This window comes from Sciurus vulgaris (genome assembly GCF_902686455.1).
Source record: "Sciurus vulgaris genome assembly, chromosome: 3".
NCBI lineage: Eukaryota > Metazoa > Chordata > Mammalia > Rodentia > Sciuridae > Sciurus > Sciurus vulgaris.
In genome coordinates this window covers 23058702-23084660 of record NC_136463.1, presented here as the reverse complement: position 1 = coordinate 23084660, position 25959 = coordinate 23058702, and the positions used below count along the sequence as shown (strand labels likewise).

The window sequence follows — 25959 nt, the reverse complement described above, 5'->3', positions numbered from 1 at the left end:
TATTTAGAAAAACAGATGTCAAAGGATGTTTGCACCCAACATCAGGTTCCCTCCCCTCTCAAGAGACTACAGCAGAGGGGTCACAGTCACTAATAGTGTTGTGAGCTCCACAGCAAGTGAATTCATCATAAATGAGGGCATGCCAGTATAGAGGTCTCTCCCCATAAGCACAGCCATGTTTTTTCAAAGATAATTTAAAAGTCATAGATTTCTTACATTACTGTGGAAATCTATTCCCTTTTTGAGGCAGACCTCCTTATGTGACATGACCATCACAGAAGGAAACTGATTTTCACAAGTGTCTTGTGCAAATTAACTTAACTGCAGCATTTACAGACAAGGGCCGCAAGTATGTAAACTCAAATGGCTATGAGTGGCCACTCCATACTGTCAATGCACTACAGAGACAAAACTGTATGTTTGTCTTGTATACAAATATTTAGGGCATTAAAAACACTGAGACCATTTTTTTCATTTTTTTATTACATTTGGAACCTTTAAGAAACATATACCATCAGATATACCACTATTCAGTAAAAATCTATTCTAGTTTTTAGGAAGCATACGTGTCACAAACTATCTTTCTTCTAGTCTCCAAGACTTTATTAAGTTTATCAAAAAGGTAGGTAGGCTCTGATCTACGGGATCCGGAGCCTTGAGGTTTTGAATGTTTTGTATATTGTAAAACAATTTCATGTGGATGAACTTAATTCCCAGTTGTTTTTCTTCTGGAATGGGCTAATCATTTTGAAGTTATCTAGTCTATTACAAGAACATTCCATTCCTTAACTTTGTGATCTATTCTTTGGAAAACTTGGTAAAAAAAGTGTTTTATTTCCCCCAGTACAAAGGATGAATTTACCAGAATGCACCCAGTATTTACCAGAACAAAAAGCAGTATAGATAACATACATATGCTATGTTTGCTTTAATGACTACTTCATAAGCTAGTAACTACTCTAACCATGGAGCTACTCTGGATCAGTGCAATCCAAGGGTAGGCAGTTGTAGGCTACACTGTACCCCTTAACACAACTCTTGATATCTGACATTGATTTAAAATAAAAAGGGCAAGTGAAAAAATACACACCCACACATGATTGTGTTCTCAAGAATGTACTCTGTGCACAAGTACACAATGGAGGGACTCTCAGGAAGCTGTTGATAGGGACTGGGAAGGTTTAAAGCTATGGCTTTGGTAAGCACCCAAGTGAGCTGGAGGAAGGCATTTTAAGAGGAGATTCTGCAGCATCAAAGGATAACTCTCTAAAGAGGTGGGTGTTTTCCCAATTAATTTAAATTCTGAGGCTTTCAGCAGTTGAGGGCTAGCAACAAGATCCAAAGAAAGGAGCCATCTGTACAATGCTAAGAAAGGTGACTGACTGTGCCTCTGGGCTCATGACACTCATGGTCCAAAAGCCTTTGGTGGTGTGAGACAGATAAGAAAAAATTAATACACAGACCACATAACACCATTAAAACCAAAAAACATTTTTTTTTTTCATTTAAAAAAGTATTTAGGACACATAAAACAAGGCAACAATTATTCTTTCTTCTCATCTTCTGGCATGGGATCTGTTGGTGGCTCTTCCACTGTTGCACTGTTGCTCTCTGAGCCAGTGTTACTATCACTGGTCCCCTCCTCCGCCATGCTGTCCACCCCCTCCTGCCCACTCTCCTTGTCCTCTGGAGTGGACGTCCCTTCTTCACCATTTTGTTGGCTCTCCGTTGTTTCTTCAAGGTGTGCCTCCTCTGTAATCACACGTGTCACTATCAGTCCTGAGACAAACATCTGCTCTACACGGACAGCACAGAGCTGTGCTGTCCAATATGATAGCCACTAGCCACAGGTCAAGGGGCCAGTGTAAGCAAGGAGCTTTTAAGTATGTGGGAACAATCTGGGGTGTGAAAATCTACTTTTGAGTAGTAAGTTTATAAAAATCTAAGTACAGATCAGATACTTTTGATGAAAATTTAGCTTTTGAATTGAGATGTATTATAAGAATAAAATACACGTTGGATTTCAAAGACTTTCTGAGAAAAAAAGAATGTCAAAAAGTTGATAATTTAAAAAATGCTGATTACATGTTGAAATACTATTTAAGATATATTGGGTCAGATACAATGTCATCAAATTAATGTCACTTATTTTACCTAACTTAAAAAAAAAGTCACTAGTAGGAAATCAAAAATGTCATGTGACTTATATCACTACTGAACAGTGCTGTTCTGCAGCTTTTGGATTAAATGAGAGGGCAGATGTGGAAATAACATCATGCTGATACTTTAGATACTTTGTTAAAAGTCACACTGGGCGGTTTCCTATAAGAAATTAAAAGCATGACGTTTTTACCTACAGTCTCAATTTTCTTCATTTCTTTTTCTTAAGCTATAAGGACAGAATCTGAGTAAAGACTCATAGGCCACATTCACAGATGACAAAACAGAGAAGGACTGAGTAATGTCTAGTTGCAAAATGAGAAAAGATCCATACCCTGATTCTCAAGCTTTTACTTTAACCACAAAAATGTGCTCATGCTTCAAATTTAAGATAAAAAAAGTTTATAAAAACAGAAATGAGGCTCAAAAGATGAAAACTTAAAATCTGACTGTGAAATGTTAATCTACTGAATCATATTTTGTAGAACTATCTGGTGAAGATATTTATATTCTATTAAATGATTTCCAAATGGTTGTCATTTGAGTACAAGCATGACTACTGGCAATGATGGTCCAAGGAGCCTCTGGCTGTATTCCCTTCACTATTCTCTGCTTAATCCTATTTACATGGTGCACTAGGTAGGTTCAAAATAGTACCAGAAGGTAAGGTGATCTTGAAATTTCAAGCAATAATCAATTTAATCAGTTCTTTATACAAGTCCCACATGTCATTTTCTACCTTGCAGGATGCTGTTATTTGGGAAAATCAGTTTACCTGGAAGTAGGTTTTTCTAGGTTGGGATCATCAATCTTTATTTCTGTAAAGAGCTAGATAGTAAATGTTTTAGGTTTCGTGGGTCAGGCAGTCTTCCAACTATTCAACTATACTGCTGTAGCCTCAAAGCAGTCATATGCAATATAGAAACAAACCAGTGTGGCTGTGTTCCAGTAAAACTTTTTATAAAAAAGGTGGTGGCAAAAAAAAAAAAAAAAAAAAAAGGTGGTGGCAGGATTTGGCCTGTAGGCTTTACTTTGCCTGACACTATCATTGAGACCAAAGACAGTCAATCTGAAGAACATCGATCACATCTTGCATAATTAATATGAGCCTTAAAAGTTAAAATACTGAGTGTTAACACCATGTTAAATCTAGAACCAGAATGCATTCACAGAGGTAGTACTGGAATGCTTCAAATGAGGAAACAAACTAAAAAACTGATTCACAGCTGAGGTGCTAGTTCTAGTCCCCAAACTGTGTGGCCCCAGGGCCAGGGTCCTTAACTGTCTTAAGGGTCTACTTCATAATTTCAAGTTAGAAAACAGCACATCTGGGTACAACTGACAAGCCCTCAGAGAGCAGGACTGATGACAATGTGTCACTGGTGTTCCACGGTGATATCAATGTTTTCAGTGAGCCTACCATAGAGATTAGGAGTTGGAAAGAACTGGGTAGGTCACGTAAAGAATTACTCAGGAGACCAGAGAGTGATCTCTGAAAAGCATTTACAAAGCAAATCAAAATTACAGACAGCTGTAAGAGGACCTGGCGTTTCCCCTCGTGTCTCAGGGCTTACCTGTCTCCATTGGAATGCTCTCGTCATCTTTCTTCTCCTCAGTTTTGTTTGCCACTTGTTCTTCCTCAGGAGGGATGCCGCTCTGACTGCGCTCAGCTTGCTCTGCTGCCTCCTTCTCCCTTTCCTCCTGCCTTTTGCGGGCCTGCTCCTCAGCCTGTGCGATTTCAGCTGCAATCTTTTCCATATCCACTTCTACCTTCAGACCGCACAACTAGTAGTCAGAAAAAAACTCACTTTTAGTAATGTTCTCTTCTTATAACCTTTGAACTAGATAAATTGCTTCAAAGTGGGTTTTCTTGCCTATGAAACAAATATATGCACGTGGGAAAAAAAAGAAAAAAAAAAAACATGGCTCCCACTCTTCCCTGAAACTCTTTTGTCTAAACATAAGAAAGCTGCTTATGTTTAGTAGTCATGTAACATTAAGTACTACAGAGTGGAGAGGCAATGCTGAGATACAGAATTATCCATAAAATTTCTAACTTATTTTTCAGATTACCAAATGCAAGATTTACTTGTTCTAATACAAACTGCAAACTATATTAAAAGTCTAATGAATAAATTCCATTAAAAGTGAAAATAATTCATGACTGCACAGGAGTTTGAAATATTAGAGAACTCTAACACCTATGGACCTAACACATACATGTATACTATATGATATCTCAAATTTATTGCATTTTTTTCTGGAAAATAGGAATAACTTTATAAAGATATTTCAGGTTTATATGTATAGTGAAGTTAATCCTGTTTCAAAGTGAACAAGATTCAATAAGAACAGTTTTGGAAAAAAAGAACAAGGAAAAAGAAAGATATAAGAACAATGATGAAAATAGTTAACACATCAATCAAATGGATACCCTTTTAAGTTCATTGTTAAATGAATCTGTGCTTTCCAGGAATTTCCTCTTCTTTTCCTGGTGCCGTTCCTCTATTTGAAGAAGTTCAGCTTCTAGTTTTCGCTGTAAGACATAGAACCAGAATTTTATGATTACTCACAGAATTTTATGATTACTTACTTATTTTCTCTGAATCAAATATCAAACATAGAAAACATACTTCATTTTTTTAATGGTCATGTTTTCAAGTAGTAGACAAATAACATTTTACATTTTTAATTTTAATCATCTATGACATGAATCTTGCTATAATTTTAAAAATATAAAATTAAGTATAGAGAGAGGAATGTGATTAATAAAGTAAACATTAAAGAATACTATTTCAGGGCTCAGGAACTTACTTTGCTTTTTCCCTTCTATCAGTCCTGGGGATTGAACCCAGGGGCAGTCTACCCCTGAGCTAAATCCTCAGTCTTTTTAATTTTATCTTTTATTTTTAAATTTTGAGACAGAGTCTCACCAAGCTGTTGAAGCTGGCCTCAAACTTGCCTCCCAAGTAGCTGAGATGAGGTGCCACCTTTACTACAGTTTTTAATGACAAACTTAATAAACCTCTGGAAATGGTCACTTCCCTTAACCATCTTTCCCAAATCATAACAGGTTAGAATGAAACAGGTGTCTTTATGCATGGCATAAGAATCATGTCACCTGGGATTTATAGCAGAGGCCCAATTTATTATAACAAATGTTTGTGACCTTACCTGATGAACCATTAAGGACTGGACCTGTCGCTTGAGGACCTGCATTCTAGCTGTTGTGACAACTGACCGGACGTCTGGCACCACACTCTCACTAAGGATTTCACTGATGAGGCGGTGGTTTCTCTGGAAACGGGCAGTGGCTGTATGCTTCATTGAAAAGCCATCATCATAATCTGGAATGAACAAGATGTTCTGGAAACGAGTTCGCCAGTAACCATAATCAGGAGAGTGTAGTAATGTTAACATTTAATAGCAAGGAACTGTGGCTCTCATTGGCCTGACGAATGGGCCTGACCAGCGTGACAGGAGCACTGTGCAGACACTTGGTAAAAAACACACAGAAGACAGAACATGTTCCGTGGCCAGGGTTTTTCCTCATAAAGTTGTTAAGTGATGAAGTCTAAGAAGGGTTTGGATAAAACACAAATGAGATATAATCATATTTCTTTAAGCGTTGGTATCAACAAGAAGGCTGCACTCCATGGCAGTAACTGAAATTCTGCTGAATGTTAATCTCTCTCAGTAGTAACTGAAGACATTTATATTGTTGAACAGCATTAAGAACTGTGTAGTCTTTGTTGCTGTAGCTCTTTAAAATTGATGAAAATGATCATTTGTAAAATCAGCTTATCACCACAGAGAAAAATGCTCTCTAGCATTCTTCTAGACAGCATTTTCATTTTGTTAGATCAAAAAATCATGGAGGCTGGGGTGCTGGTGCACACCTATCATTCCAGCACTCAGGAGCCTGCGGCGGGAAGATCACGAGTACAAGGCCAGCCTCTGCAACTTAGGAAGACCCTGCCTCAAAATAATAATAAAAATGGGTGGGGATGCGGCTCAGTGGTAGAGCAACCCTGGGTTCAGTCCCCACCACCACCACCACAACAAAAAAAACACCATGAAGGCATAAGGTAATTTTATAGGAAAAATTATTCAATTCCAGATTTACTTCTAATTTTTGTCAATTTACAAAGCACAGAGCTGCTGTCAATATGCACTAGTGCACTGTACAGGTCTGGCTCACATGCTTACTTTTAATAACTACACAATGTTTTTTAATCTTGGCTTTTGTTCTATCACCATAAGTTTTTCACATTGTTGGTAACAACGTGTACTATTATCTACTTAATATTTTCCTTTAAATTAACTCATCTGAAAAATACCACACTTTCCCTTAAGCAAAAACATGACAACAAATTTGGAAGCACCCAGCTTCCTGGTGTCCTACCAGAGGTGGTGGGTGGGACCATGTTTTAGGAAACCCTGCTGCAGAGGCCTGCAGTGTGCTACATGATGGTCTCTCAAGTGTCATTTAAAAAAGCCCTCAGTGTCTCGTGCGGTGCATAGCATGTGTCCTGTGGACTTGAGAGTCCTCCGCTACTGATGTCAGCAGCTGCTGTCCTCGTGTAAGTGCCACCTATCTCTTGGTTTTAGGTCTGTTTCTACCTCCCAAGTCCTGAGGGATGAGGTTCAAGGTCTACAGTCATTTTTACATTGGCACCTTATTTATTACACTCTATCTTACTAGTTCATTTAAGAACCTCTCTTAAAAACACAACAGGCAGAACTTGAGACTTAAGGAAAACTTAATTTTTTGCTTATAGCTTCTATGTTGTACAGATCCTCTTCCTATCAATTCCAGACATGATCTTTTATTTTTCAGTTGTTTTTCTTACATGAACCATCCCACTTCAATTAAAACCTGCATGTTAGTGCCTTTAGCACTGCTGATTCTGTTTAACATCAGTATTATTTCTATTCCAGTCTATTCTCTATATTTTACTGTTTGTATTTATAACATTTAGTCAATATCCCAGTTCATTCTTTTAAAAATTTCCTTTTTGTTTTTCTAAGTATATTATTCATGTCTTTAAGTTGATATTACTGCTTCTTCCCTTGTTGATATATTCTTTAAAGTTCTTACAAACTTCTGCTCTTATCGCTACTTTGAAATGGGATTTTATTTTATTTTCTTGATGTTTTTGTGGCTTATAGTTGGGTGTTTCCAACCTTTTCCACATCATAGCAGCACACAGAGAAAACATCAGTGTTCAGTACAGCATGCTAGGTATGTGGACAGGTGTGCTCCTAACCAGCGGGGGCTCTCTCTGGGGGTCCTTGCAACTTCAGACCCTGCTTGACTATGGAGGACCAGGAGAGCAATCTGCATACCTGCACACTATTCATGGAACCCCAATTAGAAAGCTCTGCCATTTGTGTGAACATAATCTGTGTGGCTATGTCCTCATGAGTAGTCTTATGACTTGTATTAATAAATTCTTACTGGACTATAGAATTAACTAGAAAGGAGATTTCATAATGTTTCTACACACTCATTAACTTTCTCGCTTAGGAGCCTTTGATTCACCAAATTCAGGGAATCAGTAAGAAAGCTGGGTATAGCTAGGAGGCATTTAACTTTTTAAAAGTAGTGGAGGTGAAATCCTAGCTGTGACTCAAATGTCTTCCACGTATTCCAGATACAAAGATTTTGATAGACAGTAAATATAGGTTTTACTATTTTTTGTTCTGAAAAGGTTACTTCTTTTTCTCATGGGAAATTCACATAAAAATCTTACTCAAAATAATCAAGATATTGAAATGGCACTTAAGTAATACTTTTCCATTTAAGATAAAAATTAAAACTTATGCTTAAGAGATGTTTAATACTTTAATTCAGAGAAAGCATAAACAAAATTCCACTTTTCTTCCCTTACCATCAGGATCTTCAGCAGGCTGAATGCTCATGTAAGGTTCTCCTTTCTCCATGCGAGACTGTCTCTGTCGACTTTCTTCCTCTAACGCAGCTTCTGCACGACTTTTTGCATTGATGTAAGCAAGGTATGCGGGGGAATTATGATAGGCCTTCATAGATTCATTGTACTCTATCTGAAATTTAAAGGTTTTTCAGTTTATAATAAATATTTGCAGGTTATAGTGTATACCTATATTATCTCATTTGAATATCTTAAGACAGCACGTAGGTAAGGTGTTAAGGTTTTACAGATAAAAATTCTGAGGTCTGGAGAAATGTGCCTGGGCCCAGGCAGATAGCCTCACTGCTGCCTTAGTTTTCTGATCCAATCTTGTGTTTCGTTTATAAATAACAAGCCAAGGATGACCCACTTTATATTGTATCCGTCCCACCCGTGACCCCCTACCTTTTCTGCTTCGTATTCGTTTAAATATTCTTGTTTTTCTTCATCAGTGAGATCTCGCCACATGCCACCAATAATCTTGCCAATCTCCCACAACTTTAGGTCAGGGTTGGAAGCCTTTACTTGGTCCCAGACCTTAAAAAGGAAACATTTGGGATTTCAATTCAGATGCCTAAATATATAGACATTTGAACATTTCAAAATACTTTCTAATACAGAAACTTTTAAACATTAAAAAAAATCAGAGATGATAATTGTATTTCTATATCCTCGTTGGCCTGCTTTGACCTTTACTAATAGCTGGCTAATCTCATTCATCTTTACCCCAATGGATTATTATTTATTTTTTGAGACTGCTACACTGCCAAGGCCAGCCTTGAACTCCTGCCTCAGCCTCGGGAGTAGCTGGGACTGAAGGCACATGCCATACTGCCTGATTCTGCTAGATTATTTTAAGGCAGATTTTAGACATCATGTCATTTCACTCATAAATACTTTAATTTGATATACCAAGAACATCTCCAATCACCACAAACACTTAAGATGAGTTAACTTAATAAGCTAACTGAGGTCTCTAAAAATTCACATGAATTTAGCAAAAAACTCGTCAATCTGCAAAATACAATTTAAATTACAATACATGATTATATTATCAAATACATATACGAGGATTATGATCAAAAAATAAAAAATTTCTAAAGGTCTGGTTAAAATGCCATGCCTTTAAAAAAGACATTGGCCACATTTTCAAATGTAATAAACCTCATCACAAAAAATTTGGAAAATTCAAGGAAATATATAGAAAATAAAGATAAAAATTACCATTAGCTTACTGTTCATAGTAACCATTGTTTTCTAGGTTCCCCCCCAAACTAACGTGTAGTTTTTATGATTTCTATAAAAACGGTGATACAAATAATCTTGTATTACTTTTTCCACTTAACATTTTTCTCATTTCATTTAATATTCTCCAAAACACATTACTTTCATGGCTATGGAACATTGTCTTATTTAGTTATTCTCCTCTTGTTGGATTTTAGTTCTGAAAATTTGAAATTGGAACAAAAGCTCTTTAAAAATGACAATTTTTTATGCTTCCCCTGAATACGCAGAGGAAAAACAGGCTAGGCGAGGCTGAAGCTGCATGGGAGGCTGAGAAGCAGAGGTTGAGGTCTATGTTCCCTCCCAGTCCTGGGTGCCTACCTTTCTGCTGTACCTCATGTAGGGCATCAGCGGCTTATCTGGTGGCTTTGGGGGTTTTGGAATCGTAATACCAGAGGACGCCTACAAAAGAGTTAAATATATTCATTATTCAATTGCAAGAAGTTCACCAGCAACCTGAAAAGAGAGTCTCTTAAAAAATTCTAATGCGCCTTTCTTCTACTCGTCCATGGATACAAGATTCTTATATTTTCTCCACGGAAAATAGCTATCACTGCAAATTCAGAAATGTTCACATCAAAAGAAAATGACTTTAAGCATGCAATTGTAATGTTTTACTTGGCAGTTTATTGTCATTGCTTTGACAACCTGGCTGTAAGAACAAAATATTACATAATAATCCATACATTGAAAATATATGGTTATATAGCAAACGTCTTACATTTAGAACATTACCTGGCACCCGTTTATTTTGCGCAATTATCATTATGCATACAGTCAACACTTGATTATCTGCAGCAGAATCTGAACCCTCAGCACTTACCACACTCACACTACCTACAGGAGACCTTGTATCTGCTGGTACATCAGGAAAACACCTTCATACAAAACACAACACAAAAACTGCTTCCCAGGTTCAAAACAATGAAAACTCCACAAACGTTCTTATCTTCTTTAGCATTAAAGATTTCATTTCTCTCAAAGGCTATGTCCTATTATCCAGTGGTTTTCAAGAAGGATGAACTAAAGTCCCATCTTTCTCTGTCCTCCAACCTAATCACAGTGAGGAGCAAGTAAGTTTCCAGGAACAGAGCCACAGCAGACGCTGGGCCTGATTGTCATTTTTGAGGTCTTACATGAAGAAGTTCCATTCTATTAAGAATTTTTGGTGTTGTGTAAAAGACATAAGAGGAAAAGGTAAGATGGCAGAAAAAGGGAACAGAGGAAAGAAAGGCGAGGAGACACTGGAAAACAGTTTTCAAAAGGAAAGAAAATAGTGGATGAGAAGAAATAAAGGAATGAGACAGGTAAGTGATTGGTTCCGTGGGCTGAGATCTAGGCAGGAGACACCATCAGGGCTTCTGGTAGATGTCCCAGGTAAAGCTAGTCACTAAAAGGACACCTGTTTCTGAACTTCTAAGTCTTCTCTTTGCATATATAACTGCATTTAATTAAGAACCCCCAACAATAAAAAATAAAAATCATGGCCAAATGATACCAATTTTCTCTGCCAGGCTTGGGGGAAGAAGTCCCAACTTTATCGGCAAATTTTTATTAAAAAACTAAAGTGATAATTTGTTCTCTTACCCTTCTGTTGCTGCTGTGATAAATCATAACCTTATTTTGTTCAAGAGCTTAGGGACTGGGCATGCTTGTGCCCTTTTCCAATGTCAGCAAGAAATACTTCCTCTTCCTACACTAGGGTCTCCCTTTTGTCCTTATATACTTTAGAGTAATTCTATGTCTTTGCCTATGAAGTTGTAAGAAAACATTTCATCCCTGAAGCAGTATCTCCTTTCTTTCTAGTCTTCTTTCTAAGTGTTCTTACTGGCATGCCCATGCTGGTGCCCATGAAAACAGATCCTGTTTTCAGCCAGCAGTGGGCAATGGAGATGAGCCAGGGGAGCAGTGAACAGTGGGATATGAGCAGTAAACAAGGGGACATTCTCAATCAAGGTTTACGGAGTTCTTTTAAAGGAGGAAAAATCCTTGGAGGCTAACCTTAGGTCATGGACTCAGAGGAAGAGACCCACCAAATTTGCTTCTTTATACATTAAGTTGATAAAAAAACATTTAAACTCATCCGATACAAACCTTCAGAAGTTCACAAAGTGGACAAATAAAGTTGAAATTGTGCCCCTAATTAAAAAAAAATTTTTTTTAGTTGTTGATGGACCTTTACTTTATTTATTTATATGTGGTGCTGAGAGCAGAACCTAGTGCCTCACACATGCTAGGCAAGCGCTCTGCCACTGAGCTACAACCCCAATTCAAAACTGTGCCCCTAATTTTTTAAAAATTAAAGAGGTAAAGAATTCTAAAGATATTTATATTTTTAAACTTTAAGTATGAATCAAAACATTTAAAAAACAAAGTATAATAATATTTGCTCTTTGGAATTTTTCTAAGAATCACATTTTATAACATTAATGGATTTGTGTTTATTTGTCTCTTTCTTCCAAAGAAAGGTCCACAAATCATCCACATATTGAGGTCATATTTTCATTACATTGACCAATTTACAAATGCAAAATGAAAAAACCAATAACAAATATAACAATAATAAAAAATAATCCAAAATTAATAAAGTTAAATTTCAGTTGGTTTTGGCATCTTAAAGAATCATATCATTACCCACCCTCAATTTATTTAACACCCCAGACAGACATCTATTCAATGTCTTAAACATTTTACTCTAAAAAAAAAAAAAAAAAAAAAAAAAAAAATCCAGCTTGCACTGAATATTTCCAACCTTTTCTAGATAATAGTCAATTAAAAAGAGTCACTGCTTTGCTGTCACCTTCTGAGGTGTGAAAAACTATAGTTGGCCCTCTCACTAAATGGCCCAGTCGGTAGCTTTTGGAGTGTTTGAGCTTTCTTTTTTGATCCTCTGTTGCTACCAGGAAACCAATCTATAGCAGCAACCCTCTCTTTCCAATTTGCAATGGGTTGGGGAGGCAGGGGCACTGACAAGTGATTATGATTGTTGAAAGTTGTGCTTACATGATAAGGCCCTAGGAAATGTAAGGAACATGGTCCAAACTTTTGTGAAATTTATCTTGGTTACCTAGACCTTTTTGTTATTGTTTCTTTCCCAATTCTTAGCTGTTTCTCTGGTAAGATTTATTTAAGGGTATAGATTTCCCATTAAAGTAGAGAAAACAGGATGTCTCAAATATTCCGTCTCAATCTGTACACACATCTGTATTTAAGAGATGCAAATCATCATCTGAAAGAAGAAATATCTAGAAGTGAACTGTAACTCAAAGCTATTCTAAGCACTCCAAAAGATGTCAACTTGCCACATAAGGTGTTCACTGGAAACTAATGAAGTGTTCTGGAGTCTTGAGGGAAATACAAATTTCTGTGTGGCCTACAGGAAGCTCCTTCTTAGAGCTTCACACCATCATCCATCAAATCACTGACTAAGGTAATTTCCAAACAAATTACTAAACAGGAGAACCTCCCCGCTCCCTAAATGTGATAACTGGGGTCATCTTAAAATTAAAATACTTTTATAATGACCAAAATTAGAGCTATCAAGTCCTAACACACTTTAGAGATACAAAAAAGGTAGTGTTAAACCTCTAGTTTTATGTCCTTCACACAACAGTTTGATTTGATTACCCTTTAATTTGCTATTAAAAAGACAATAACACAAAGAACAGAGCCAAACACCAAACTTCAATGCTCAACAACTCTCTTATATTAACCTACTCTGAAGCTAGTGCTCATTTGGAATGCTGGATTCTGTGTTTGCCAGGATGTAAAGGGGAGAAATGAATGAATGCTCAGACAGAGGGACTACACTTCTCTCTTCCTAAGTCTCCACTAAATGACCTCACTTTATCAACAGAGAATCCCAACAACTACATCCAAGTTAAGAATAAAATGTTTACATACACAAACTGAAAAAATCATTCTAGTATCTAAGTTTCTATGCCTATTCCATTAACATAGATAATCAAGAGCTGACTGTATAGAGCTATTAAACATAATCATTCTATTATTTATTGCCCATGAATAAATTTCTGCATTAACATGAATAATCCAAAATTGACTCTATTCAGTGTTTAAATTAAAATGTTCCCAGTCATCCATTACACTTGTGAAACCATACATTTAGGCCAGGGGAAAACATGTACTGATGCACATAAAAATTGTATGCATTGTGAAATGCATACATAAACACACTTTGTCAGAATTCTTCTAAGATACCATGAAATACGCATGGCACATAAAACTTGATATGCTTATGAAGTACAAATTATGCAGAAACAATGAAAAAATTAGACAAACAAAACCTATCAAGATAAGCAACGTGCTTACCAAGATAGACATATAGTTGATAGTTACGAGCTTTCAGCTGTAGTTTGACTACAGGGTGAGAGGGTAGTTACATTAATTGAAGGCATTTATTTATTACTTATAAATACAGCAAATAAAAACCAAGTATTAAAAATTTACAGCCATTCTGTATTGTATATATTCTCATCAATACCATATTCCAGTGTATGTATTTGACTTTTGGATTTACTAAGATTTACGACCTAAACTTCAGACTTTGAAGTATATCATCCAATTTTGATTATCTCAGGTTGATCACTTAAATGAAACATCCTAAGTTTTGGAAATCACATTCCTGTATTGCTGATTAGAAATGTACTTCTAGCTGTACATATCTAATCTGATACTTCAATTTCACTCAACTTTTATTTTGCAATTTTTTTGGGTGATGCTAAAAAAAGTCTTTTTTCTTTTCAACTGGAGAGAAATGAGTCTCAATTAGAAGGTTGGCAATTAAATCCAAAAGACAAATTATTATGTGTAGCGGTTCACATTGGCAAGGCCAGCCAAAAGCTTTTCAGCCCTGAAAAAGTCAGGTCTGAAAACCCAGCAGCTACTAAGAAACAAAGTTCTTGAGACTAATGCCAATTACCTTAGAAAAATAAAAGAACTTCATCTCAAAAAGGGTATTTTTAACCATAAGAAATTCTCAGTTTGTCTACAACAGTATAAGCATTAAGTGCCCAAGGCTGTATCCTTATTGACCACCAAACAGAATGGATTTTTCTTTTCTTCCATATACATATCCATCCAGATCTCACTGCTTTTTATTCCCCCAGTGTAAAATTGTTTAAATAATGTTTAAAATAGTTGAAAAGCCAAATTAATAATTTTTTTAAGTGGCTGTGCTTATGACTAAAAGGACCTAATTCTGGAGGCATTTCTGGTCAATTCCAGGGGTTTGCTGGAGGCTGTAATAGTTGATTCTCCTACCGTGACCCGGCTGTTGGTGCCCGGGTTCCCTCCCAGCCTGTAGTTGTTGTAGGCGAGATGACTGTATGGATTGTATCCCACAAACCCTGGTGTGCTGGGCATTTGCTGATGGAAACAAATGAGACAAAAACACGAATGAGAAATGAGCTCAAACGAGGAAAACACAGAAATGAAAAATGATCTGCATATGGCATGCAAAAGCAACCTGAATTTAAACAAGCAATGATGTGTTGTAATTGTTCCTTTTCTTTTATTGAGGAAATTAAAATTTTCTTTCATTGAGAAACCAGTTGCAAGTGACGCTGTTGCCTTTTTCTTTCTTTTGGCAGGGGTTGGGGGGTGTTTGTGAGAATGTGAATGTGTGTGGCTTGTTTTCTGAGGTAAGCAATACACTGATGTGTTTCAAACATTCAGGATTACTTTATAGTCAATAGTACCATAAAACAATTTAGCAATATATGATGTCTCAGATAGGAAGGCTTGAAGTGTGATAACCTAGAAATCTGAAAACACTACATGCAAAACAGAACACAATTTATTTGACAGTTATGTGGATGCCAACCAATGTATTCATCTATTAAAACAAATAAAAACAAGAAATGGGTCTGCTTTTCAAGACAATTCTAAATTCTTTTATATAATGTGAGAAATGAGGAGAGACTCAAACCAGGAAGCCAGGAGTTGTCAATAGAAAAGAACATATGTTGGATTCAATGGATGTCACATACATGACTTCAAAACAAAGACTTGTAAGAAATGCATGGATTTCATTCTAGGGTACTAGCTTATCTTTTAAAAACCCAATGATTCTTTTTAGGCTTTCTCTTCCATCTCTTCTTTGATCCATCTTCCATAGATCAATTATGAACGATTTCTGCATTTAGTCTTAAAGAGAACTACTTTTCTAGTTGACAGACGTGAACTTTCTTTTTTCATCTATTTTTCTGAAAGCTCTCACCCTTTCAAAACACAACCGCTTGCTGCAACAGGATTCTTGGGTTTTGTGACTTATGTATTGATATAATCACAAATTAATACCATGACATCCAATGTTCATGAAAATTAAGGCATAATGCATAAAAAGAATATAGCAAGGAGAGGACTAAAGGTAGGGTATTTTTTCTAATGAAACTCAATCAAAACAAGTGACGGTAATTTCATTTTTACATGCAATTAACATATTACTCCTGAATTGTACAATGTAAAATACATTTACATCCCAACTAAGCTTTAGTTGTTACAAAACAAACACAATTTTCTAAAACATGCCACTATACACATCCTTAGTGTCCAAAAAACATTCAAGCAGATAGTACATTTGATACTTTTTAGGAGAAAAGAGAACTGATCAATTTCTAGCCTACATAGTTAAAGACGCAACTTAGACATACTTAAGTAGGCAAAACACAGATGAAGTATCAAACGCACAAAAGAAGTGTATATTACTTGGAGTGGTATATCTGAGTGGTGGTAGCGGTGGTGAAGGTGGTGGAGGTGGTGGTGGTAGTGGTGGTGGAGGTGGTGGTGGTGGTGGTGGTGATGGTGGTGGTAGAAGTAATGGAACCAAAAAAAAAAAAAAAAAGGAAGGAAAATAATTCATTTAGTATCCATTCTGTTGGATGTTCTAATCCCTAGTCTTCTATATTTTATGTGTTAGCGTGAAGTTATGATACAGAAATATGACTAAAGAAAGGCAAAAAAAAATCCCTTTCTACATGAGAAGTCAGAAGGGGATACTTGGTTTTTGAAACATTTTAATCTCAAAAATATCAAGTTTGTTCTCAAGATAATTATACATTGTTGGAGGCAGTATTTACATCAAAATGACACCTTCAGAGGTTGCATATACAATGAGAATCACTGTTTAACATTATGAGGCAATAATGCAAGAAAAATAAGGGAACTAAAAAAATTGAAACTAAAACATAATTATACCATTTCCAAAGCTGAAGTACATGGTTAGCTCTTTGAGGTCAGAATCTCCATTGTTCAACTCCACCTGTATAGCCACTAGGAGAGTGTCATGGAGACAGTGGTAAGAAATGTTCTTTGATTTAAGAAAGAAAATGAACCAAAGAGGACTTTAAGATTTATTGGAACTAATTTTAGAGACTGCATATTATATGAATCAAACTGAGAAAATATGACACAGTATCTCTTTTTAAAAGCATCTTACTAAAGAAAAACAAATTGTTGATAAACTAAAACATGTCTGAGGATTAGTAAATATGACTAGTTATCTAGTGGAGAAACAAAATTATACAAGGACCTAATTAGTAGTAAAACGTACACTAGCCTGCAATTTAGGTAGTAGGGGGTATGGAAGGAAAATCTAGTGGCTATTAAACAACCGATTTTGTAGGATATGGTCATATTAACAGTGTTTTTTAAAAATCAAAACAACAACAAACCCCTCCCCCCCCCCAAAAAAAAAAACCAACAAGGAAGCCATTTCATCAAGGCCTGAACAGTTACTGTTAAATCTGTTTTGTGGGTCGGACAATTATTTTACATGCTGATCAAGCTGGGCCAGAGTTTGCAGGGCGAAAAAAGCAGTTCACAACTATTATTTAGCCACTCTGAAATATATCAATTCAGAAACCAATCAAACATAATTTATTGAGAATTCAGCAGCAAGATCTGACCCACAGATAATGAAATCCTTACTTGAACAGCTTGAAAATAAAGAATTACAATTAGTGTAGTTATAGATCTAGAAGTTTTACTGTTTGATTTAATATGAAAATTTTATATATAGACAAGAGATAAAAATGTAACCAGTTGAAGGTTAGGTTTAAAAAAGAATAAATAATGCCAGAATGAGTATTCACTAAATATCAACTTAAAAGACTCTTACTAGTGAAGATTAATGAGAAAGAAGTGTTAAACTTGTCATTTAGTTCCAATTTTAAAAAACAAAAACAAGAGCATAGGAGTTTGGTTGGAATTTCAAAGTATTTTTTTTTTTTTTTTTAAATGTTGGGGTTGGTTCAAGTTAAGATGCAAAGTTATTTTATTTAGTAGGAAGTGCTGTTTTTTAGCTGAATTTTTCATCCTGTGGCTGTGATGATTGAGTGACTGTCACTGGAAGACATCTGGGTTTTTGTATCAAGGCCAGACTTGGCTATTACATTAACAAGAAAATTAAAACTTACTGTTGCAGGAGCTGGGGTGGGAGGTGGGGCATAAGATGGTCTTTCTGTTTGAAAGAAAATAAATAACTTCTTGTAAACAACTGAGATATAATACTATGCAACAAAACTACCAATGGTCCTGTTTTGAAGAAAAAAAAAATGAGAGTATTTTGGAATTCCCATTTGCTAGGGCATTAGTCTCTTATTAACATAGATTGATAAATATAAAAATTGAAACTTACTTGACATTTTGGAAGATTAAGTTCTCAGTTCCTTAAGAATGAATCTGAGACACTAAAATAAAAAAAAAGAAAAAAAAGGAAAAAAAAAGAGAATCAAAACTCAGCAAGCATAAGAAATGTTTTCCTAAAGAATAGGGTAGTTTAATTGGTATTTCTGAATAAAATCACTTCACTATTATCAAGTCTTTTGCATATTTTAACTAGTTCTTATAGGTCATCTGGTTGATCAGAATTTAATGACTAAGTTACCGGGATATTTAGAATAATATTAGAAATGTATTTTTAGGGTTTTGCTTATGATACCAAGCCACGTCTTGTATGGAAAACATTTTGCTGATGCCATGTAAACGTTTACTCAGACCGATAAAAAAAATAATGACAATAGAATGTGATGTATTATCAGGGTGACCCCAACAAGGCCTACCAGATAATGACAGCTCCCTGGCCGGTTACCTTGCTTTTGGGATGAGAACTTCTGTTTAAATAGAGCAGTCTTTTATTCCTGGAGGCAGTGTAAAAGGAAACTGGGTAGGATGATGAACTTCTCGTTTCCTTATATTGGTAAACAGCTTCAAAAGTGCTAGGAATAAATTTTGAGAGTCTACCTGAGAACTCTTACTCTTCCTTCACAGCCCATTTCAAAATTTCTCTCTTCAATGGCACTTTCTTGACAAATTACCTGGGCAGAATTAATTGCTCCCTATCTATTCCTTCGTAGCACAAAGAGCTAAGATTCTGTTTTTTATAACCTTTTAAAAAAAATCTGTCAATCTGTCTAGATTGTGTATTGCTAGGGAACAGGGAACATTACTGTATTTATTACTGTATTCCCAATACCTTGCTCTGTGCTTAATAAAATTTGTCCAAGTGTTACTAGCTCATCACACGAACAGACACATGTGAGCTTGTTCCTTAAATCAATATACATCACAAATGGTAAGGTGTAAAGAGACAAATTCATTTTTAGAAAGGCAAGCAAGTGAATTTTTGACTACTGGAGTACTTTCATTCCACATTATGTAAAACAAACATAATTTTCTGTTTCCATTTCGCATTTTAAGGAAACGCCTTGATTATCAGGAATAAGAGTCCTGGTGTGGAAATAGTTTATTTTCTCAATGGTCCAATCTAGATCTCTCCCTCTTTCCTAAAAGAACAGGCAGAAGCCTTCCACTCTGGTGCGATTCTCCTTCTTGCTCACACTAGAGGAGCTGTCAACATGCTGTAGACCTTGCTGTGGGGAGCCCTGTCAAAAACTGCCACAAGCTCCCTGTACATTACACTTCCTTGCTCATACCTTCAAATGATTGCTTTCCTTTTTTAGGATGTAAGTTCTAAGAGTGGGCCTGTACATTTGTCTACATTGGATATAACCTGGCACCTGGCATAAAACAGATACTCTTGTCTTTGTTGAATAATTATACAGAACAGCTTATTACATGATCTTGCTCACCAGTCACAACAAGGTATACTGCTATCCCCATTTTACAGATGAAAAAGGGAGTCTCAGAGTTTAAGTAACTTGTCCAGAGCCATATGGCCCGGAAGTGCCAGAGCTGGACTTCAAACCCAGGCCACATGGTTTCAGAGCCTTCGCTCCTCACTCCAAGCCACACATTTGAGTCCTCAGGTCGCTGCCCGAACAAAAAGGGGCACCACCTTCTCGGGGGGTGCGGACCACCGGCTTGCCTCGTTCCAGAGACTTCCTCTGAGGTCGTTTCCTAACTATGTCATGGAGGATCCACTGCACTGGCAACTCCCGTAAAGGGGGTGTGCACAGGCGCCTAGACCCGTTTCGGGGGACTAGCGGAGGGGACAAATCTTGCTTGGGAGGAGGGGCCCCCGATGGGACTTCCTCCCGACCCTCGCGCCGCTAGGCCGCAAGGAGGCCGCACGGCCCCCAGCTCCGGCCCCGCGGCCAGACCTGCACCCCAGCAACCCGCGGGAACTCGGGGTCCAGCCAAGCGGGGACACCGCGGCTTGCTACCCTCCCGACAGGGTCGGGCCCACTTGGAAACACTCACCCGCGGGCCGAAAAAGCGCCCGCAGCTCCGGCTTCGCTTCCCTTTGTCCCGCACTCGCCCCGCCCCTCGCGCCGGAGCTTCCGCGCTCGCACTTTCCACACTCGGCTCGATTTCTCTCCGGGCCGCGCCCGGCTCGCTTTCGAAAAATAACCCTTCTGGCGAAGATGCGGCGATGCTTAGTAGAGTCAAGGATTTTTTTTCAGGCCGTACAGTTTCCTCAGAACTCCTCGAGTTTGGATAGTGTCCCAGCCGGGAGCCGATTCGTCACGGCGAAGAGGGCGGGGTGCCCCGACCGCGGGATGGGCGCGGGTTCGCGGCCCTGGGCGGCGGGAGCGGCCGCGGCGCGGGGGTGGCGGCCGAGGGGCCAGTAGGGCCCGGGCGGTGGGCTCCGAGGCCGGGCTTCTGCGTCGGGCTGGGCCTGGGGGCGCGGCTTCCCCGCCGCGGCGCCTTCCCTCCTCTCGTCTCTGAGCACCGGTCTACACTGCACTTTAGTAGCGGAGCGGGGAGCCGCAGAGGATTCGGGTCGCGCTTTTGGGTCCTCACTGGCGCCTCTCGGGCGTTCTGCCTTAACGGCCTTGGCGAAAAGCAACACGGAGTTTTGCAGTTTTCAAAGCGCTTTTAGAATGTGATTGCTACAGGTTTCCGAGCCAAGGCCCAGAGACGTCAGTCCCCTCGCACCAGGTGGAGTGCCCTTGATGCATTCAGCTCCCTCCCAGGAGCTACCGTCCCCACTCTGTTTAGCCCAAATACTTCTTATGCTGTCCTCTGGAACTTTCCTCCAATAATCCTTCTTTTGGACTCCCCGTGGCTCTTGAGTAATAACTATTATTGTAGTCCTGCGCCTGATACCTTTTGTATCGGATTGTGTTTGCCATCGCAAATATATCGCGAAGGTTTGAAAGCCAAGGTTCAGGCATCTGCACGGGTCATCTTATGGCCTGTGCTTACTAATGATTCAACTCCTAGATGTTCACTAAATATGTTTTGAAGCAGCCTTTGGGCCCATTCCAGGCTCTTTCCATCAAATCGCTAGCACTTTGGTATATGTACTTTTATGCTTTGGTGTGTTGTACTTTACCATATGGAGTATGTAAACACCTGGCTGATGTGGGCCACTGGAGGGAGAATGAACAGATGGGGTCTTTGACCTGTAGTTACCTGAGAACAGTGTTGACATTTAGAGACTGGTGGAATTCTTGGGCTGCACTTAGTCCCATCCTGGTTGTGCCAGCAGAACTGGGGCATCTCCAGCAATCTGAAAAAACAGCCACAAGTGATACTCCACCCAGTTCTTCCTCCTCCAGTATTTTTTTTTATACTTCTGAATAAAAATTAATAAAATTGAAGGGTATATTGACCAAATGAGAGGTCGTCAAATGATATCAGGCAGCTTGAGTGGTGCTAGAGATAATGAACATGAAATTGCTTTTTAAATGTAAAAAAACAGGTAAAGGGTGAATGTAGAGGAAACCTCAGCAGGGATCCAGTATCTTTTTACTCTGACCTTGCACAGCAACTCCAGCATGGTTTCTTCTTTGGGTTTTGGGGTTAAGGGGTGGAGTGAACCCAGAGCCTCCAATGTGCTAAGCACATGCCTCCCAGTCAGCAACACCCCTAGTTCCTCTCATGTGGGTTTTACTCAAAGGTTACCTTTATAGTAAGTCTTTTTGACCTACTTAAAAATCACAGTTCACTCCCCAAAGCCCCCTCTCCATTCATGGGCTATTTTTATTTTTTTCTATAGCACTTATCACAAAACATACTATCATATTTATACATTTATTTGGTCTATTGTCTTTTGCTTCCTATCAGAATGAGAGCTGACTGAGGATGAGAACTTTTGAAATCTTGAACAGTGCATACTATGTGTAGATGCTTGGTATTTGTGGAATAAATAAATGAATGACTATCTAATTTTCCTTCTTTGGTTCTTTCTACTCCTTAAGATTTGAAAAATTTAAAAAGAATATATATAAAAAGATAATAGGAAAAAAAAATCCTCCCTAGGGTTCAAGATAATAAAACTGATGGGTGAAATATCCAACATGGAAATATATACTCCACTTATAGAGTTTATTTTCCCCAAAGCAAAGAACAGAACATGTGATCTTACATGCTCAGGGATGTTTCTGCGAACTATGGGATACATATTTAGAAATGTGATCATTCCTGGAAAATATGGGGTGCAGCATTAATATGACTGTTACCACATGTAATGACAAAGGTTGGGAGCCGTCATATGGGTCAAGTAGTAAACTCCAAATACAGCCATAGGCCAGAATACTTTAGTTTCCATTCTGGCAACAAGATCCAGGCGCTTGGCCTGCTTTCCTCTCTGACACCTTCACACTTTATTTCCCCCAAGACAGGGAAGCCAAAACTAGTAAGTAATTAAACTGGGATTCCAGCCCAGGTCTTTGAGTTCTTTCTATAGTACTGTGGTAAGAAGCTGGTGAGGAGACCATATTAGCAGAAGAAAGGATTGTGGCTAGGAAGGAAGAAGGAAAAAGAAGAAAACAAGGAAAAACCGAGGTCCTTGGACACCTCGTAGTCCATGAGTAGGCTCTAGGAGTTCGATGAAGCCATTAAAATTGTATATACTTTTAATGCGCTTTTTCCAGATAGAGGATTAATAACTTCATCAGATTTTTAAAGAGGACTGTGACTTGAGAAGGATGTTGAATCAACCACTATGCCATGGAATTTGTATGTAATATGTTCTGATGGAGAGTTTTATTTTGGGGGGGGGGTATATACTGGCGATTGAACTCAGGAGACTGTATGACTGAGCCACATCCCCAGCCCTGTTATTTAGAGACAGGGTTTCCCTGAGTTGCTTAGCACCTTGCTTTTGCTGAGGCTGGCTTTGAACTCACTATCCTCCTGTCCTAGTCTCCTGAGCCCACTGGGATTATAGGCGTGCACCACTGCACCTGGCCTGATGCAGGTTTTAAAATTTTTTTTTAGTAATGGGGAATGAACCCAGGGGCTCTCTATCACTGAACTACATCTCTGGCCCTTTTTTTATTTTTTTATTTTAAGACAAGATCTTACTAAGTTGCTGAGTCTGGCTTCAAACTTGTGATTTTCCTGTCTTAGCCTTACCAAGTAGCTGGGATTACCAGCATGTACCACTGTGCCCAACTCTGATGCAGCTTTTAAAGTGGATTCTTTCACCTAAAAATAGGGAAAGGGAGAACAGAGCTCTACCTGGGATAGTCTATAAAAGTCTAGATAGGGGCAAAATGGTGAAACAGGCAGTTTTTCTCAGCTGTTTCTGTGAACGCAGTCAGAGCTACCATGGGCATTCAATTTCTATTGCTATAAATAGTTATGAAATACAGAAACCCAGCAAATTTCCAAGACAGAGTGATTCACACTCTTTTATAGATTTTGACAAAGTATGGTTTGCTTTTACAACCTCTGTGTTACCCTCAAAATAACCTTGATGATTTGGATATGAGTTTTGGCTCATGTTATGTAAAAGGATGAAAATATTTGGAAACTGGATGGTACTGGAGAACCTGGGCTATGGGGCCATTATCTATTGGATAGTTTTGAGGGTCTAGGCTGGGGTTGGCAAAATGGTGTTTTTTTTTTTTTTTTCTTTTTTCTTTCAGTTCTGGGATCAAACCAGGGTCTTCTACATGCTAGGCAAGCACTCTACCACTCACGCCTAGCCAGTGTTGTCAAACTATCACTCTAGGTCGAATCTAGGTTGTAAATAAAACTTTATTTGGATACAGCCACACCCATCATTTGCATAATTGTCTATGGATGATCATAGTGACCTGGGCAGAGTTGCATAGTTGCTTCGGGTATCTTGTGACCAGAGAAGCCTGAAAGCTCCGTGATCCGGTATTCTACAGAAAACATTCAGCAATCCTGGTCTAGAGTCTCAGTGTGTGAGGGCCATTGGGAAAGGCCTGTATTGATTTTCATATATATCTCATTTCAGAAACTTTATTTGCAGTGTGTCCATGAATATTGACTGGCAATCTGTGTATATGCCGGCTATATCTTTGTAAACAGAGAAGCAAATCTGCTCTTTGGACAAACTTTCCTTTGACTTCATGTGTTGATAACATTTGTAATGTATACACATATAACTGGAAGTTTAATTTTGGCCCCTGTGCCATAATAAGTTTCCATTTGAAACTTTCAAAACTAATCTAATCATTTTTTACTTGAGGTTTTTTTTCTTAAATTAAAAAACCTATGTTAAAACAAATTGAAGGACAAGCGTTGAACTTTGACGATATACAAATTTCTAACAAATCAATAAGCAAAATGCTTATACGCAGTATTAGTTGTATATTATCACATAAATTATCTAAAAACTTAATGGCTTAAAATAGTATAATAACCGTTCTTGGTCTTTACAGTACACTTTTGTATTTTAAAAACTCTCATGGTCAAAACAGTTCAAATTGGGTGACTTACTTGGGAAGAACAATTCTTCTGGAAGCAAAGATTCAGAAATATTATCTTTATCTATTGTGTTTTGAACTATTACTTAATCATTGTCAGCTACACTTTTCCTCACAAATTTTTTACTCCCAGAACCAACTTTTGTCCAAATAGTACTTGACATCTGAGCAGTGCTTTACCAAATATTTTCACATGGATATTATTTCAAATAATTGTGAGGCCGATAGGGTAGGGAATTACTACCAAGCATCACCTTTCCCTTGTTTTCAAGCATGAAAACTGAGGCCCAGAGAATTTAGCATGAATACTCCTCTTGTGTAGTTACTATCAGAGCCAGGGTTGGGATCCTACTATTGTAAATAGTTGGAATTACTCTTTATTTTTGTATTTTGTTATGGAAACATGCATTTGAAAGATTTCTGAGCCATGGGGTAATATTGATTTCTATTCATCTATAAAACAAGGGTAGTAGTATTCTGTAGGAGTGTTGTAAGGATTAAGGGACTGTGAATGTGTCTGCTGAGCATAGTGTCTGGATTTGAGTAAACACTTTGCAAATGGTGGCTACTGTTATCACATTTTCCCCAGAATCATATGACTATTTTGATTTTTTTATTAGAATAAAATATCAGCATACTATTCTTAATTTATATTTTGTAAAACAAGTTGAAAACCATTATCTATCTTCTGTAATTGCAGTTTTCTTGATTCCCCAAGTGAGTGAATTCTCTTTATTTTGCTTAACCATGCAGAAATATCTTTGAACTAAAAGAACTATGCATCAAACTCAAATACAAGGCAGCTTTGGAGTTCATGTTTCAATATTTTTTATTGTTAGTGGTGTCATTTACTTCAGTAAATTCATATCCCAATTTTAAAAGGCCTCAAAGCACATAAAACTTTATTATAAATACGAATGCTGTATTTTTAAAATGTATATGTTATACACACAGTAGCTGCATAGGAGAATTACTATAGCAAGCAATTACAGTTACATTCATAATGCCCAGCACTAAGGATTTAACACTGCAATAGATTACACTAGGTATATTGCTTGTTATGATCACTGTTGCTTAGTATAGTAACTTCAGTACAATACCTTATATGATTGCATTTTTAAAGCTTTAGTAATGTTTGTAACATTTAATATTGAATGAAACTTTCTTTTCTTTTTTCTTTTTCTGGTTTTTTTTTTTTTTTTTTTTTTTTTTTGTGCTGGGGATCAAACTCAGGGCCTCCCCCTGCTAGGTAAGCTCTCTACCACTGAGCTACACTCCAGCCCAAATGAAACATTTTTATGTATAGGGTGCATTTAGGTCAGATGCTTATGCAAGAATGAGCACTTCACATGCTGTTGTATTCTTGACAAAAGAAAACAAAACAAAACAAAACAAAAGAATTATCTCTTCTCACTAAATAAAATAGCCAGGCTAAAGGAATCTGAATTCATTGAAAGAAAATTTAAAATGTC

General features: G+C 37.6%; 1 protein-coding gene across 2 annotated transcripts; it reads right to left on the bottom strand.

Annotated features, from left to right (window-relative positions):
• Window positions 1-1470: 1470 nt before the first annotated feature.
• Window positions 1471-20476, bottom strand: SMARCE1 (SWI/SNF related BAF chromatin remodeling complex subunit E1). Of its 2 annotated transcripts, XM_079132848.1 has the most exons (12): window positions 20058-20476; window positions 18487-18613; window positions 18034-18085; window positions 17813-17856; window positions 14658-14762; window positions 9699-9779; window positions 8499-8630; window positions 8055-8226; window positions 5335-5507; window positions 4595-4696; window positions 3735-3945; window positions 1471-1752 (listed from the first exon to the last, which is right to left on the bottom strand). In XM_079132848.1, exons 3-12 carry the CDS (start codon window positions 18038-18040, stop codon window positions 1544-1546), a joined length of 1236 nt encoding a protein of 411 aa, XP_078988974.1. In that variant the 5' UTR covers window positions 18041-18085; window positions 18487-18613; window positions 20058-20476; the 3' UTR covers window positions 1471-1543. The 2 variants fall into 2 exon arrangements, with proteins under 2 accessions (XP_078988974.1, XP_078988973.1); XM_079132847.1 differs by lacking the exon at window positions 18487-18613 and having other exon boundaries at window positions 20058-20473.
• Between the last annotated feature and the right edge of the window lie 5483 nt (window positions 20477-25959).

Bases quoted from the DNA above. Each gene is read 5' to 3' on its own strand.
- SMARCE1 (XM_079132848.1), bottom strand. The intron at 8,631-9,698 runs GTAGGCACCCAG...TTCCTTTTTAAG, and splicing joins ACATGAGGTACAGCAGAAAG to GTCTGGGACCAAGTAAAGGC. The intron at 5,508-8,054 runs GTAAGGGAAGAA...TGTTCATTCCAG, and splicing joins GCCTGCTGAAGATCCTGATG to ATTATGATGATGGCTTTTCA.